Here is a 16700-nt window from a genome sequence, read left to right as displayed (position 1 = left end):
AAGGGCATCATCTGGGAATAGCAAATATAGTTATCCTAGAAAGTGAAAATCTTACATCAAAGGCCATAACTACCTACCTACCACCATACTGCATTCCTCATTAAACTACCTACCAGTAAGATGCCTAAGGAAGAAAAGCAAAGGGCGAGGTTGCACCATTTCTTGGTCTTCTGGCCAGTGATGTATATCGGACCATTTAACCATATATGGAGACATCTGGTACCCAAAGATATTCACAGATATGGGCTTAATATTGATGACATAAGGGATCTCCATATATGGGCGTAAAAGGGATTTGGTTCCCCTGGCATCACAGGGATCTCCATATATGGGCATAAAATGGATTTGGTTACCCTGGCAACACAGGGATCTCCATATCTCCATATATGGGCATAAAAGGGATTTGGTTCCCCTGGCATCACAGGGATCTCCATATATGGGCATAAAAGGGATTTGGTTCCCCTGACATTACAGTGATGTCAGTGGCTGGTTCTACAGAGGGGATCTCCATTTATGGGCATAAAAGGGAATGTATGTATGATGATGTCAGATATCATAGACGTCATAGGACTTTCACATAACGAATAACTGAGTAAGCATGTAAACCCTCCATATTTTAACTTTTTGAGTTCTAAATGAACTGCTTGTTCATTTACCCTGCTTGATCATACTACAGCCTCACACAAAAGCATCAAACGTGGCAGATCTGCAAGCTCGAAATGCCTCGCTTCACACTGTGTTTAGAGCTTTTTAGATCTTCTACTTTTGCTATTTTTGAATTTGAACCTGAAAATGACATGGACATATGAGGTTTCCACCCGACAGAGACGATATATAGACTGCATGGGCGGCCATGGCTAAACGCCATGAAATGGAATCAGAAGGTCCCCAGTTGGACCCCCACTCCACCCAGTCGAAGTTTCCCTGAGCAAGACGCTTAACCCCTATCTGGGATGCTGCCGGTAGCACCGGGATCCTAAACAAACAAACAAAGGAATTGTTACATTCTGAGGGGAAATGGTCATCTATGTGCAAATATACAGTGACACAAAATACAGAAGAGTGGCTGACTAATTGCTTTATTACATTTCTCTGTGGGGAAACTCGTTTTTCTATTACACACACACACACACACACACACACACACACACACACACATGCACACGCACAGATATGCAAATGTAGAGTGGCAGACTGCTCATAGTGGCAACTAGGAGCAGTTTAGGGGTTCAGTGTCTTGCTGAAGGGCACCTCAGCAGTGGCCAGGATGTGAAAAGATTTCCACGCTGGACTTGAACCAGCATGGACTGAGCTACTGAACCTCAGCTGTTCTAATGTGTGTGTTTATATGTGTGGTGTTGTGTCCAGTGGTGAACCACGTCCAGACTTTCATCAGCTACAAGAGCCTTTTGAAACTCCAGCCTTCAACAAACTGTACCGAGGTCAGTAATTATCTTCTACAAACTACTGAGGCCAGTTATCGTATGATAGGCCAGTACACGTCTGAAACCTGGTTCATACTTGATTATGTGCTGTTGACATGTGCCGAAAATAACACATTTCAAAACCCGATGCAGAAACTCTGCCATGTACTAGATGTGGTTTGTTGACTCTCAAGTACAAAGATCTCTTTGTTCGATGAACAGAACATCACTCTGCAACTCTGAACTGTGGTTGACGACCTTTTTCACTTTTTCTTTCTACATTGTTAAAAAAAAAAGTCCTATCACTGCTCAGGAAGAAAGAAGTGGTAATTGCTATATGGATATCTGCAAAGATCCGGTTCTGTGTAATCCAATTATTGAACTGTATGGTGGGCATTGGTGGCACAAATAATACATTAAATGAATGTGCAGTCCATGCTCTGTAACATTGGGCTTGTCTATAATAGACAAATTAATGATTAACCATTTGCACAAAGTGAAAAAGGTGGTGACCACATTTTGGACCCTGTTCTTACGTTAGCCTTTTCCTTTTTGTCTTTTTTTTTACGTACTGTAATAATTGAATGTGAGTACTTGAATATAAAAATTACTTAAAATGCTCACCCCTTGTAAATATTAACTAGTGTGCGTGTTTGTTCTCTAGTGGTCCCTGTGAGGAAGGTTCATGCACTAACCATCACCTGGGCTGTTCCCCCTCAGGGAAAACACTACAGGTGAGTGTTTGTGTGTGTCCTTGTGTGCAAGAGTGCACATTACTGCTGTGTGAGTGTGTGCAGACTGTGCACGTTACCATTGGACTGATGATATGTTCTTCTGCAAGCTTCTACAATGTACACGCTAGTGCAAGCTTGTTGATGTGCTATTTTCACTAGTTTGTGTCTCGGGCAAACTCTCTTTTGGGTCTCAAGCTAAAAAAATTGGGAACCACTGGTCTATAGGACAAGCTACAAATGAAACATATCCCAGTGTCCTCCTGTGTGTGTATGCATCAGTCATGAAACGTAGGTGACCAGTGACATTCTTGACAACACGTGTGCTCTCCTGCAGAGGTGTTGACACACCCGACGGACTCTACATCTCCAAAGCAGCTTCTGTCATCACACTAAAACTGTTACATGTGGTTTTGATGAAACATCAATAAATATTTGTGTTGCTATTTTGCATTAGCAATAGCCTTGCCATGGACATTCCTACGTATGATGGTACCATCATTGTTGAGTGATAATTCTGAGTGTGTGCGTTAGGGCATTCACGAATAGTGATTTTTAGTATTTGAATTATTCAACCTCAAAGTATTCGAATAGTCGAATATTTGACAGGACTGGCCAAACTGTTAAATATTAAATAAGCAAGAGGCGAACATTGTGAAAATAGCCGATCTACATGCTCACAACGCCTCGCAACGCGAGGCGTTGTGAGCATGTAGATCTGCTATTTTCACAATATTTATCTGCGGTACCGAGTCACATTAAATGTAATACCCACAGTTCCAAGTGCTTGTCAGGGTGGGGGTCCCCGGTTCAAATATGTTTATTTTGGTGGTCACGGCCTAAAAAGGTTTGAGAACCCCTGGTATAGAGCATTAACAAATTCATCCACCAGGGGCATTGACAACTCATTCTTATGACTTCCTATCTAGCCAAGCTTTTTAAACTATATATTTTTTAAAGAGAAAACAAACAAACAAACAAAAAAAACAAAAACAAAACGAATATTCGACTTCGGTGAGCAACGTCGAATAGTGACTTTGATATTAGAATATTAGAATATTTGGTGAATGCCCTAGTGTGCGTTAGTTTTGTATTACTGTGTGTGTGTGTGTGTGTGTGTGTGTGTGTGTGTGTGTGTGTGTGTGTGTGTGTGTGTGTGTGTGTGTGTGTGTGTGTGTGTGTGTGTGTGTGTGTGTGTGTGTGTGTGTGTGTGTGTGTGTGTGTGTGTGTGTAGCGTTTAAATGGTGTAACTGTGTCATATGGTCCTCAGGGTTAAACCACTGCACTACATCTCCTGGCTGATTGGCCACGAGGGCACCGGAAGCATCCTATCACTGCTCAGGAAGAAGTGAGTGACAGACAGACAGTTTATAAATACTGTATACAGGGTTCTCACGGTCATGAAATTCCTGGAAATATTTGAAATTAGAAAAAATATTTTTCCAGTACTGGAAAGGTTTTGGAATTGATCAAAGGTCCTGGAAAAAATAGCCATGCATTGTCTTTGGTTATTGATTTTGTTAATACTTCTGAAATGACAAATTAAACATGGGCCAAATTGTCAAATATTAGAGGCAGAAATTGTGAAAATAGTCGATCTACGAGGCGTTGTGAGCATGTAGATCTGCTATTTTCACAATAGAACCGTGTTATACAAAATTCCTCAACTCTTAGTGCTCGTCAGGGTGCCGGGGTCCCCAGTTAAAACATTATTATTTGGGGGGTCACGGCCTGAAAAGGTTGAGAACCACTGGCATACACTACCTGTCTTTGGGTATTGCACATAGGAGTAAGCGACTCGTTATTGAGCTGAATTATTGTTATGTACCGGTAGTCCTGGAAATCGGGTTAAATATTCAGGAAAAGTTTTGGAAAGGTTTTGGAAATGAATTGGTAAAAATGTGTGGGAACCCTGTAAATATATTTCGAAATATAAAATCATATAAAAAATAAAACTGTGATCCTTGTCACTTTATGGAACTCGTTGAACAACATTACAGGTAGCTTAAGTACCTAAACATTGTGCGTGCAGGTGTTGGGCTCTGGCTCTGTTTGGAGGGAACAGTGAGACGGGTTTTGACCAGAACGCCACCTACTCCATCTTCTCCATCAGCATCACACTCACCAATGAGGGTTTTCAAAACTTCTATGAGGTACACACTCGCACACACACGTATACGCACGCACACGAACACACTCACCTCTACCTTATTCACACACAAACTCAGCAAGCTTCACTTCACTTTAAAACCATACATGCTTCTTGACCTATTGACCTTTCTCCTCCTCCTTGCAGGTGATTCATTTAGTGTTTCAGTATCTAAAGATGCTTCAGATCATGGGACCACAGCAGAGGTGAGCTCACGTATACACGCACGCACGCACGCACGCACGCAGGCACGCACGCACGCACGCACGCACGCACACACGCACACACACACACACACACACACACACACACACTACTGTAGGCCGACACACACTGACTAAGTCCTTTCTGTTTGTGTAGGATCTATGAGGAGATTCAGAGGATTGAAGCTAATGAGTTCCACTACCAGGAACAGGTACTGTACTTCACAAACCACCATTCCACCTAGCACTCTGTATGGCTGGTTGGACCACCTAGCACTCTGTATGGCTGGTTGGACCACCATTAAAACACCCATCACTCTGAACATAGCACTCTGGTTAGCTTTCTTGCCAAGTTGACACTGATGTGCTACAGTATTGTCACTATGGATGGGTATCGTTCACCTTTGAATCGATACGATACTTTTTTCGATACCTGGGAATCGATACGATACCTTGTTTCGATACCATTTTCGATACTTTTTATTTATTATTATTATTATAATTATTATTTTCCTTTTTCTATGGGCTATTTTACACGCCACAATAGGTTAATAAGCCAGTTATTCAGCTATTTTAGTATAGACGTTGGAGAATCAGCATAATGATAAACATTTTAGGCTATTGTCGGCTATTTTCACAGTAGGCTAATGAGTGTAGCCTACTAAAGCAGTCATTAAACTTTCAGTAGCCCAACTGTCAGATGTGACCGGCCAGGGGTGTGTTCAAGAGTATCGAAACAAGGTAACGTTCGTTTTTAACTGAACCGATACTCGATAGTATCGACGTCTTGCGATCGATACCATTAAAAGTATCGCTGACGATACCCAACCCTAATTGTCACTGAGCCCATATGGAGACGGGCCCTCTGCATATCCACTCCCATCCTCCAGCTTCTAAAACCGTGCACAAAAAGTCAGGAGAATTGACTTTGGTCCATTATATCTCCCCTTTAATAATACCAATTGGTATTGTGTTTTATATCATTTTTATTGTTGATTAGTCACCTTTACGAGGTACAGCTTGTAAGCATGGGGCAGTTGTGGAATGAGCAACACAGCCAAACGTGTGGGTAGCGCCGACCAAAAATGGGCCAAAATGGCCTGTAATACCTTTTTTTTTTTGGTATTCACCTTTGTTGCTTGGAGCATTGACAATTGCACTCTCCCACAGTAATAAGGACAAGAGAAAACAACACATATTGGCCATGTATACACTTTAATTTTACACTCAGTGTCTGGGACCTCTGTAGCGCGTGGAAGATCCATAGACAGCCACACGACAACAGCTTGGCACCTCCTACTCATGCTGGTCACCAACCTAGCCACATTTTGCTGTAGGACCCAGGATTTGTCACAAGTCAGCCAACATGGTTCTGTTGGTCGCTCTAGCACGTACAGCTCGCCCAAGCTGTTTAATTGGGTTAAGGTCTGGACTCACAGCAGGCCATTCCATACTCTCCACACCCAAGTTCTGGAGGTACTCCGATGATCCTGGCTCTGTGGGGGGAGCGTTGTCATCCGGGAGGATAGCATTAGGTCCCAAATTCTGGCAGAACCCATGCTCAGGTGCTAGAGGGTCACTGTGACTGGCACACATAGGGTTACCAACCGTCCCGTAAAATACGGGATCGTCCCTTTTTTGGAAACTAAAAGACGTGTCCCGTATTGAACTGAAACGGGACGCTCTTTGTCCCGTATTTTAAGGTTGGGGGATAAATATGAATGACGGGATGATTTAATTGAGAAATGACAGCGATTCTGCCTGTCAGAGAGCTTCCACTTCCACTCTGCTCTCCTCTGAGACGATAAGTGCTGCATCCCATTGCTGTGAGAGGCGCTGCGCTGTTTGTAAGCAGCTGATTGGCTTATTAACATACGGCTCTGAGTGTTGCTAAGACACAGTCTCCGCCCCCTACACACTCCCTTCCCAAGCATGGGCTGTAGGTTCACTCCACAAGTTGCCTGCGAGAGACGAAACGAGTGCGTGCGAGCGACCATACGACAGTGCTCGGCTCAGAACATTGTTTAATGTCTTAAAAAAACGTGTGACAGAAGATTGTGTACAAACATATTAGACATGAATCCATAATAGGTGATAGGCTAAACAAAAAGGTGAAAAAGCAGGCAAGCAACAGAAAATAAGCCATGGATATTGGTATTCCTGGGAACACTACAGTAATCTTGTCTGCCAACTAAAGCGACCCCAGACAGGCTGGTATGTGAAATAACATAAGCATGCGTTGATTTTGTTTTTAAAACCTAATGGTTATTGCTGTATGCCAATATGATTAAACTAGTGTTGGGTACCAGAGAGTGGGCACATAAGGACCAGGTAGACTTAGGCGATATGTTTTGGAAAATTGAGAGACACCCGAATTAATATTGTGAAAGGAAACATATGATTTAATAGAGGAAAATACCCATTTTAGCCAACTTTATAACCGAAAATATCCGATTTTTCGGCCCAAAGACACCCGAATTAATATTGTGAAAGGAAAAATATGATTTAATATCGGAAAATGCCCGTTTTAGCCAACTTTATAACCGAAAATATGCGATTTTTCGGCGCCGCCTTTGGCGGCGCATGTTTCCTTAGAAAGTGTCCCGTATTTGAAACTCTGGGAGTTGGCAACCCTAGGCACACACCTGTGACCGGCACACACCTGCCAGCAAAACGAGAGTGAATGCCAGCAGAACAGTATTACAGGCCATTTTGGAAAGATTTTGTTCGGCGCTACCCACAAGTTTGGCTGTGTTGCTCATTCCACGAATACCCGATGCTTACAAGCTGTACCTCGTAAAGGTGACTAATAAACGATAAAAAATGATATAACACACGATAACAATTTGTATTATTAAAGGGGAGATATAATGGACCAAACTCAATTCTCTTTACTTTTTGTGCACAGTGAGAAATAGCACTACATCACTTTATGTGTGCCTGTATCGTCGCTGTCTGGTAGAAACTTTGTATGTCCAAAATCGTTACTTTTCAGGGAATGGAGTTTTCAGTGGATCCAATATAGTTATTATTTAGTCAAAAGCTGATCTTAATACCATATTTATTTAAAAAGCCACAGCCACACTTACAGTAACACTTCCAACCTGGTTTATTTATGTTGGACTTAAACTGTAGGTCTAAACGTGAAGAAAAAGCTGCACACTCAAAGCCACCATGCAGGATAATTTATTAAATGAATACCATATTGTATGTTTTGACTACGGTCCTCTTCAGGGATCAATTGTTCCTGGTATTGGTAAACTGGTTTTGGTAAACTGTGGGTATTCATTTAATAAATTATTCTGTATCAGGGCTATGAGTGTGCAGCCTTTTCTTTAATTTTAGACTTATTTAGCAAGCATCAATACTGTTGTGCGCCCTTCTCCTCTTTTGTTTGCCAGACGTATTATAGGTGAAACTTTCTAAAAAGTTGGAATATGATATAAGGTTTCTGCCCAACAACAACTATATACTGTACATACACAGGTATAATATGACTATTTTTAACCATATGTCGAGGCACTATTAATAGATGACGGTTTTATTTATTGTTTTTGATGACGGTTTTGTCTGCACTGCCAGATATCATTGTGTCTTGTACGTGTAACTGTGTGTGTCAATGGTTGTGTGTGTTAACTGTGTGTACTGTACTGTTGTGTAACTGCAGACGGACCCCATAGAGTTTGTGGAGAACATCTGTGAAAACATGCAGCTGTTTCCTAAAGAGGACTTCTTGACTGGAGACCAGCTCATGTTTGACTACAACTCCCAGGTACCACGGCACTCCAGTGGGAGAGTCTTATAATAATAGGGGGGAGTGAAACCCTTTCCAGTTCAGGTTCAAACGACAGCAGATTGGGTCTGGTAGAGTGTGTACTGTACCTTATCAAGGCTGAGTCCTCACTGTAGCCAAGGTTGGAGTCCGTCCTGAGGCTCTTTGCTGCACGTCATTCCCTTCTCTCTCCAGCCATTCACCATATTCGCACGGCGGCCATTTTCTTATTAACACATCTGGTGCCAACCCCGAGTTTCCCGAGTTTGAAAAGGTACTACCGCTGTGCCAACCCAGAGTTTCCCGAGTTTGGGCCGTTTTTGAAAAAAAAAACAAAAAAAAAATTTTTCAATTTATTTTTTGGACCTCCAGAAATGTATTAGGCATGATCGCGATCGTGAAATTGCATGTTTAACCGCCATACCAACCCATTCTTTCAAACATGGCAGCCATGTTTGTTTACATCTGAAGAAAACATAATGGCTGATGAATCATGAATGCCTGAACGGATTTCCAAGCGGATTCTTTTGTTTGAAAGCTGTGGAACAGTGTGCACACATGTGGTGCATCAGCTAGGCATGGGCGTGCACTTTTTACACAATTGCGCAATTACATGGAAGTCTATGGTAACCATGGCAACGTGGGACATTGAAGAGAAAAAATCATAGCAACATAAGTGTTAAGTTAATGAAATAATGCCACCCTGGGTCCCAACCCCTGTCTCTCTACTCACTGTCACTGTCTAATAAAGCACTTAATATAGCGCTTCTCATCCAACGTGTTTTACTTAGATTGTGCATTACATTCACCCATCCACACACATTCATACACCAATGGCGGAGCAACTAGGGGTTCAGACTCTTGCTCAAGGACACTGGGGGAGCCCGGGATCGAACCGGGAACCTCGCGGTTGCCATCCTGCCGCTCTACCAGCATAGTTTTTCACCTGAACTGGAAAAAAGAAACTACCAAATACATCCCCCTCAAAAAAGTGTGTGTGTATCATAATGACACCATGATTCTACACTGCAAAAAAACCTACTCTAAATATAAGAAAAAAAATATGTTTTTGAGTATAAATCAACTAAAAACAAGTAAGATTATCTGCCAGTGGGGTAAGAAAATTTTTCCCGGTAAGATTTCTTGAAATAAGAAAATATATCAAGGCTTTAGGGAAGTCAGGGATTCTTAAAATAAGTTCATTAAACCCCATTCCAAGTAATTAATTAAGTCATATAAACTCAGAATTAGTTGGCAAACCTCTTCAAATAGGATTTTCAGACTCATTCCAAGCAATATATTCAAGTCAAATAGACTCATAACTACCTGTTTAAGTCATAGAAACTCAAAATTAGTTGGCAAACTTCTTCAAATAAGATTTTCAGACTCATTCCAAGCACTAAATGTAAGTTAAATAAACTCGTAACTAGTCATTTAAGTCATAGAAACTCAAAATTAGTTGGCAAACCTCTTCAAATAAGTTTTTCAGACTCATTCCAAGCACTATATTTAAGTCAAAAAGACTGATAACTAGCCATTAAAGGTCTTGAAATCGGTGGTAAAATCCCCTTTCAAGCACAATACCAAGTCAAAGAGACTAATAACTAGCCATTAAAGGAGTAGTTCACCTCAAAATGAATTTTCTATTCGGGTCCCCATCCGGAATCAATGGGGTAAATTTACAATAATCGGATTTTGTCTTAGGAATGCAACAAATACAAACAAATATATTCTTGAACTCAAGTCTCCATGGCGTGAGTAAACAAAAGAAGAAAAGTCATTTTGGGGGTGAACTACTCCTTTAAAGGTCTTGAAATTTAAGTGTTAATCCCTTTCCAAAATACCCCAAAGCTACTCAAATAAGCGGTAAAAAGCAAATCCTGAAATGTAGTAAATAAATGAAGGCATAATGAATGTTCTCAAAATTTATTATAAAACAAATAAGTGTGAGAGTGTTACAGTAAATTGTTTACAGTAGTACATTTTTGAGTAAACACTGAGTGAATAGATTTACTAAGCACTTTTATTTCTGTCTCAGTTGAATTTACTATAGGGATAATCAAGGCACCCTGTTTCCTTCCAGCTCACCACGACCAAAGAAGCTGGGTATGTGTTTACTTTTCAGTAAACACATACTAAGCACTTATTTTTGTTGAATTTGCCATAGTCAGGGCACTCCCAGCACTTGACAATAAAGAGACCCAAACCAAACCAGAGATCAGTGTCACAATGTCTATGTCTGTCCATCCGCCATGCATGCTGACACTACACCACCATATGAGCCAGATGCTGAAACATGCCAGAAGTTGGAGATGACTGACGTCATTAAGGCACCATTTACAGTGCAGCCACATCCAGCCTGAATCAGATCTGGGCCACATCCAGACTGGAATCCAATCGGTTTTAATGGTCACGTGTTGTTAATACCGATCAGATTTCAATCTGGATGTGGCCCAGATCTGATTCAGGCTGAATTTGGCTGCCAAGTCACTGAAGTCAGCCCGCATTTGGAGATGGCTGACGACCGACACTAAACAGTGCCCACATCAGATACTCCCACATGCGGAAACAGTTAACAAATTTAGAGATGACCGACATGACAGACGGACGGACAGAACATCTTAAGAGTATGTTCTGATCCTGGATAGGCCTAAATTTGGAGATTGCTGACTTAACACTGTAGATACGTACACTATAGAGATTACTACTTACAGAGCTTTCACATAAAACCACCAAAGCTTTAACAACATAAGGTACCAGAGCTTTAACATAATAGCGGCACTTTAACTAGCAAAAATAAAACTGCCAGAGCTTTTAACAACAAAAGGTACCAGAGCTTTAACATAATAGCAGCACTTTAACTTTACAAAAAATACAGGAGATCTTTGACACCCCCACAGTGAGAAATACAGTCACTAGCATGATTGCGATACTGCAAGCCAGTGAACATGGACAGAAGCACTGCTACCCGAAGAAACAAGGGCCAACACCTAAGCGAGGCGTCCCCAAGAAGAGACGTCGCCTCAACCTTTCTCCCAGTGATGACGAATCCAGTGGCTCAACCATCATTTTGTCCCAAACCACTGAGACCTCTGGGGATTTTGGGGAGCCCAGCACCAGATGATGGACCTGATGGCCCTGTTGCATGCAAGTAGATTTGGCTATAGGCTAAGCCTTTTTACACCAGGTACCACCTCAGAAAATGTTTTTCCAAGTACCATCATAATAACTGATGTTAATATAGGTGTGTAGCACAGTTAAAACACAAATTCATTCATTTAAGGAGTTCTCTTTTTTTAAATATATTTCCAAGCTAATAATTTCACCAGGTCATTGGACAGATGCATCCACTAGGCCTGTGAACTGATGATATCTTCAATGTTGTCATGCTAATTTAAGCACAGAGCCTATTTCAGCCTATTGCTTGATCAGAATAACAACCTGTAGTATAATGTAAATATTTCACTCTGCTTCTATGATTTCTTTTTTGGGAGACTCCAAACCTATAACCATGATTTGTGTATTGTGTTCTCGATTTTAGCGGAGGAGAGTCAACTAGTGGAGGTTGACTGTCGAAGACAGCCGTGAAGCACAGGCCAGGCATTACAAGACGCTTCAGGAATTGCTAAAAAGGCCTAAACCAAACCAGAGTGACGTGGCACAACTGCTGGAGCTCGATGCCAGGAGGGCCTTCATAGACAGCGATGAAACACTGAACAAGGAAGACAGGCCTGCAAAGATCCTTAAAGCATATCCTTGCTTCAAGGATCTTAAACATGCAAGTGAAGTGATAGGTTTACATTATACTACAGGTTGTTATTTTGATCATGCAATAGGCTGCAATAGGGGCTCTGTGCTTAAATTGGCATGACAACATTGAAGATTTCATCAGTTCACAGGCTTATAATTTGAGCGGGTCAAATGATTGGCTTAGAAATATATCTAAAAACAATAACTCCTTGAATGAATGGATTTGTGTGTTAACTTGACATTACAGCACCTGGTATTGTACTTTACAAGCACCTCTACTTTACATCAACAAATAAAATAAATAAAAACAAATAAAAAATACAGCATCCGTTATTGCACTTCACTAGCACCTCACTACTTCCCATCAACAAAAGTCTTCCACTCTGCCAAGGCTTTTTGTAGGATGGAGTGGTGTCACGGTCATGTATGTCATCACATAATATTTCTGTCTGCACGACAGACAGGAGTGTAGCCACGCACTTGGGGTACGTGAGATGGAAGGTGTAGTAATAGCCAAGTAAATAGATCAGACCGTCAATCAGCTGCTCCTCTGGAAAGATGGTGATGGGAGTGTTCCCCACAGCAACCAAACAGCGGGGCCTATCCAGGATCAGGACGGGGCTCTGGAGGGGTCTCTTCTGGTGGTAGAGATTTGGGTCTTCAGATGGCTACAGCAAAACAAAGAAAAACAATATAGAAATGATTTCAGTAAACATAAATGGGCAACTGGCAAACCGACTTGTCACTTAATAACAGAAAACCGATATAGTATTGATTTCAGTATTTTTTTAAGTCCAATGTATTTGTAGTTAAGTTCATTTAAGTTAATAAACCTTGCATAAATGCATTAGAAAATACACTTCAGAATTCCAATAAAAATAAAAAAGAATAGCAGATATACAAGCATAAAACATACCACACGGACATGTTTTGAGCTTGTAGATCAGCTATTTTGTCTATTTGGTGTGACACTCCTACCTCAAGGATGTGGAGCAACGCTTCACTGGGTCCTCCCAGCTTCTTTGGTGGTGGGGAGCTGGAGGGAAACAGGGTGCCTTGATTCTCCCTACAGCAAATTCAACTGAGACAAAAATAAAAGTGCTTAGTAAATCTATTCACTCAGTGTTGTTTACTCAAAAATGTACTACTGTAAACAATTAAGGCGTTTAGCTGACGCTCTTAATCCAGAGCGACATACATTAAGCAAGGTCAATACATCAAACTCATTGTAATCTAAGAAAAAACTAAAGTAAACAAAAATGCAATCTAACTTATAGTTAAGGTTAAAGAGCAGGTGCTATGGGCTATGATGGAGTCTGAAGAGGTGAGTCTTCAGACCACGGCAGAACCTAGAGAGTGGGTCTGTAGTTCTAAGAGCAACAGGAAGATATTACACATTTTGGGTGCCAGAAGGGCGACTTGTCTAGGACGAGTGGATGAGAGCAAAATCACTTACCTCCATCCAAAGGAAGCTGTGCTTGCCTTGTTCCAGGCAGCGTAGAACTGGACCTGGCAGCAGAAGCTATCCCACCTCTTCTTGGCCTCAGTGAAGTTAGGGTTATCCTTTGCCAAGATCCGACGTAGCTCATCTTTAACCTAGAAAAAAAGTTAAAAAAAAACAACAAAAAAAACATTGAAACAACTGCTGTATGTAGAGGTAAAAGCAAAAAGAAATCCCAAGACTGAAATGTATTTTTGGACCCATGTCCCAATATGATTTGTCGTGTCGTGTGATTTTAATTGTAGCTTGTAGATCTTTTTTTTTTTTTTCAAAGTTACATAATTATCTACCGTGGGGGAGGCTCTCTCCAATCCGACATGTCGCCACTCCGAAATTGGCTTCTTATTGTCGGAGTGGCAACACTCCCATGGGGGTTCAGGTTAGGGTTAGAGATAGGGTTAGTGTCGGAATGGAGACATGTCGGAAAGGAGACATGTCGGAGTGGTGGGATGTACTCCTACCGTGGGAGTGGAGAGAAGGAAGACGTTCTGGATCCAACAGGGCCAGATTTGTCTTGTGGATTCTCATTCTAAGTAAAGCAGATAAAACATTTACAAAGTGGTAAATAACTGACCCAATTTAAAACTCTGTCACTGATATTTGCCAAACAATGCAGTTATAATACCTCTGGGTGAATTGGAGCCCACAAGCGCTTTCTGTGGCCAAAGTCAGCCTGGCCTGGAAAAACCTCCATCAAATCCTCTTGGGTGAGGGTGCGTAGCATGTCTGCTTCTAATGTAAAGCAAAATGAACACATCAATAATATAATAACTATTAATTTACGGAATGTATGTCCATCTCTGTCTGCACTGAAACTTAACAGTGTCGTCACCATGGTAACAGCTGCATGATGAAACAATGTCCAAATATGGGCATTGACATGACACTGATATGTCTGGGTTCTCCACCATTAATTCTGAGACTCCTACACCCCTACATTTAATCAATCCCCCATATACTGTGCAAATCCCCAGGGGACTAGTTTATACCTAGTTTTGTGTTGTTTCAATACAGTATTTATCAATTTCTATTTTTATTTTTTTTGCTTAACTTCTTAGGCTTTTCTACCATTTTGAACAATATTTTTACCACTTTGAACAATATGTTTTTAAATACTTCAAATGGATAGCTACATTGACACATTGTGAGCTTGTAGATCAGCTATTTGAACCATTTAAAATGCTTTTCAAAATAGTAAAAAAAATATCCACCATGGTTTAAGTCAGTGGTTCTCAACCTGGGGGTCGGGACCCCCAGGGGGGTCCCCAAATTATTTTGGGGGGTCTCCAGAAGATTAGCTTAATGTGCAACACTGTTTTCTCACTCAACAGTAAACAAACCAACATAAAGTTTAAGTGTATAGAGGGTATCTGCACATTTCTAAAGTGACAATTTAAGGACTTTTTAATACTTCTAAAATGACAAATTAAACATTGGCCAAATTGGCATAAATTAGACGCAGAAATTGTGAAAATAGCAGATCTACATGCTCACAACGCCTTGCAAAAAACAGTTATACAAAATGTAATGCCTCAACTCTTAATGCTTGTCAGGGTGGGGGGTCCCCAGTTAAAATATGATTGTTTTGGGGGTCACAGCCTGAAAAGGTTGAGGACCACTGGTTTAAGTTACAATGGGATTGAATAGGAAGGGGCGTGTCTGATCAAATGAATATCAATATGTAAATAGGTGTAACTCAGAGTGAGGAGAACCTAAGTGAGTAGACCCTCATTGGCTTCTTTTTGACCATACTGTTATGGGGGTCCTAGAAATTAAAAAAAGTTGAGAAACACTTCACTATATTGAACAGAGCCTTCGATGTCATGCTCTGCATACTATGTTGAACAACTTGAAAACAGTCTGGGGTGTTCACAAAAGCATGGGTCGACAACAATTACCCACATTTGTTTATGAAAGTAAAATATCCTTTTAAGGTGGTCGCCAGCTAAATGGTCCAACATTGGCCAAGATGAAAGTAGCCAATCCACAAGCTTCAACTAAATGTAATGCCTCAAATCCTACAATTATAAGTGCTTTTTGGGGTGGGGGTCCTCAAATGTACCCGCAAGGGTCACATTTAGGTCTGTCATGCATTAATTTAATCAGCTGAATATCAACATACCTTGTAAAATGGATAGTGTGGTAGTTTCCAGCTTAACCATGATGCAGTACATGTTGTCACATATTGTACCTGGCAGACAGGGAGGGGGGGGTGAATTCACTGAAATGCTATGGCATCATTTAAAATGATCACATCAGGAGGGACCAATTGCAACTCTGACAACTTTACTGTTCTGTTATTCATCGTAAAAATAAAACGTTTTTTTATCATCATTGTTCTTTTATTGTTGTAGGTTAACCTGAAATCATAATAAACAGGCCCTCCACTTTGCATGATAACGTGGCAAAAGCCCTAATTTATAAAAATGAACCATACACAAGTTCAAAACACGGTGCAATTGCATGTTTAAGTACTTAGCAGCACGACGGTGCTGAACATAGCAGATCTAAAAGCTCTCCGTGCATAGCGTGGTCGGCTTTGTGAGCTTGTATAACACTGCAAGATCTGTTATTTTCAGCGTGCGACACCGTCGCCGTGCAAAATATAAATTAGGCTTTGTGGCTTGTGGCCTCGTCTTGTTGTTTTATGGCACTCAACATTCGTGTGCAAAGTAGAATATAATAGAATAATAGCTTACCGTGCGTGCGTTCGGTTCCACTCCAAGTCCACAGCTGTTAGCGTTAGCGGCATAGGTTAGCGGTTGGGAGTTTGAAGAAGAAGATGATGATGATGATGAAGTCAAGCGGATGTGACGTTTTCAAATAGCCTATCTACGTGCGCTTAACGTGCGCTTACGTGCTTACGTCATAAGCCCTGTGGAAATAAGCCTAACATAATACATTAAAATAATGCCCAGGCTATTACAAAAAGAAAATGTATTGTTTATTTATGTCATTTCTGAATTGCGTTATTTGCTCCATATGACATTGATGACGTAATTGCACTGAAAAATTACCATTAAAGGAGTAGTTCACCCCCAAAATGATTGATTACTCACACCATGGAGACTCTAATTCATGTATATATATATATATATATATATATATATATATATATATAATAATTATTATTATTATTACCCATATATATATATATATATATATATGGG

The 16700-nt window shown here is 40.8% G+C and overlaps 1 protein-coding gene across 1 annotated transcript in view; it reads left to right on the top strand.

The window, feature by feature from the left end:
• Positions 1–16700, top strand: part of LOC308293473 (nardilysin-like) — a 65816-nt gene that overhangs the window by 26268 nt on the left and 22848 nt on the right. The window contains exons 11-17 of the mRNA XM_080736011.1: positions 1369–1442; positions 2089–2158; positions 3426–3503; positions 4188–4308; positions 4452–4510; positions 4665–4719; positions 8175–8279. Coding sequence (XP_080592137.1) covers positions 1369–1442; positions 2089–2158; positions 3426–3503; positions 4188–4308; positions 4452–4510; positions 4665–4719; positions 8175–8279 — 562 coding nt within the window. The remainder of the gene's footprint in view (positions 1–1368; positions 1443–2088; positions 2159–3425; positions 3504–4187; positions 4309–4451; positions 4511–4664; positions 4720–8174; positions 8280–16700) is intronic.

Source organism: Nannobrachium achirus, assembly GCF_963921795.1.
Source record: "Nannobrachium achirus genome assembly, chromosome: 1".
NCBI classification, from domain to species: domain Eukaryota; kingdom Metazoa; phylum Chordata; class Actinopteri; order Myctophiformes; family Myctophidae; genus Nannobrachium; species Nannobrachium achirus.
The sequence above is the reverse complement of the archived record's forward strand: the minus strand, read 5'-3'. Positions and strand labels throughout refer to the sequence as shown.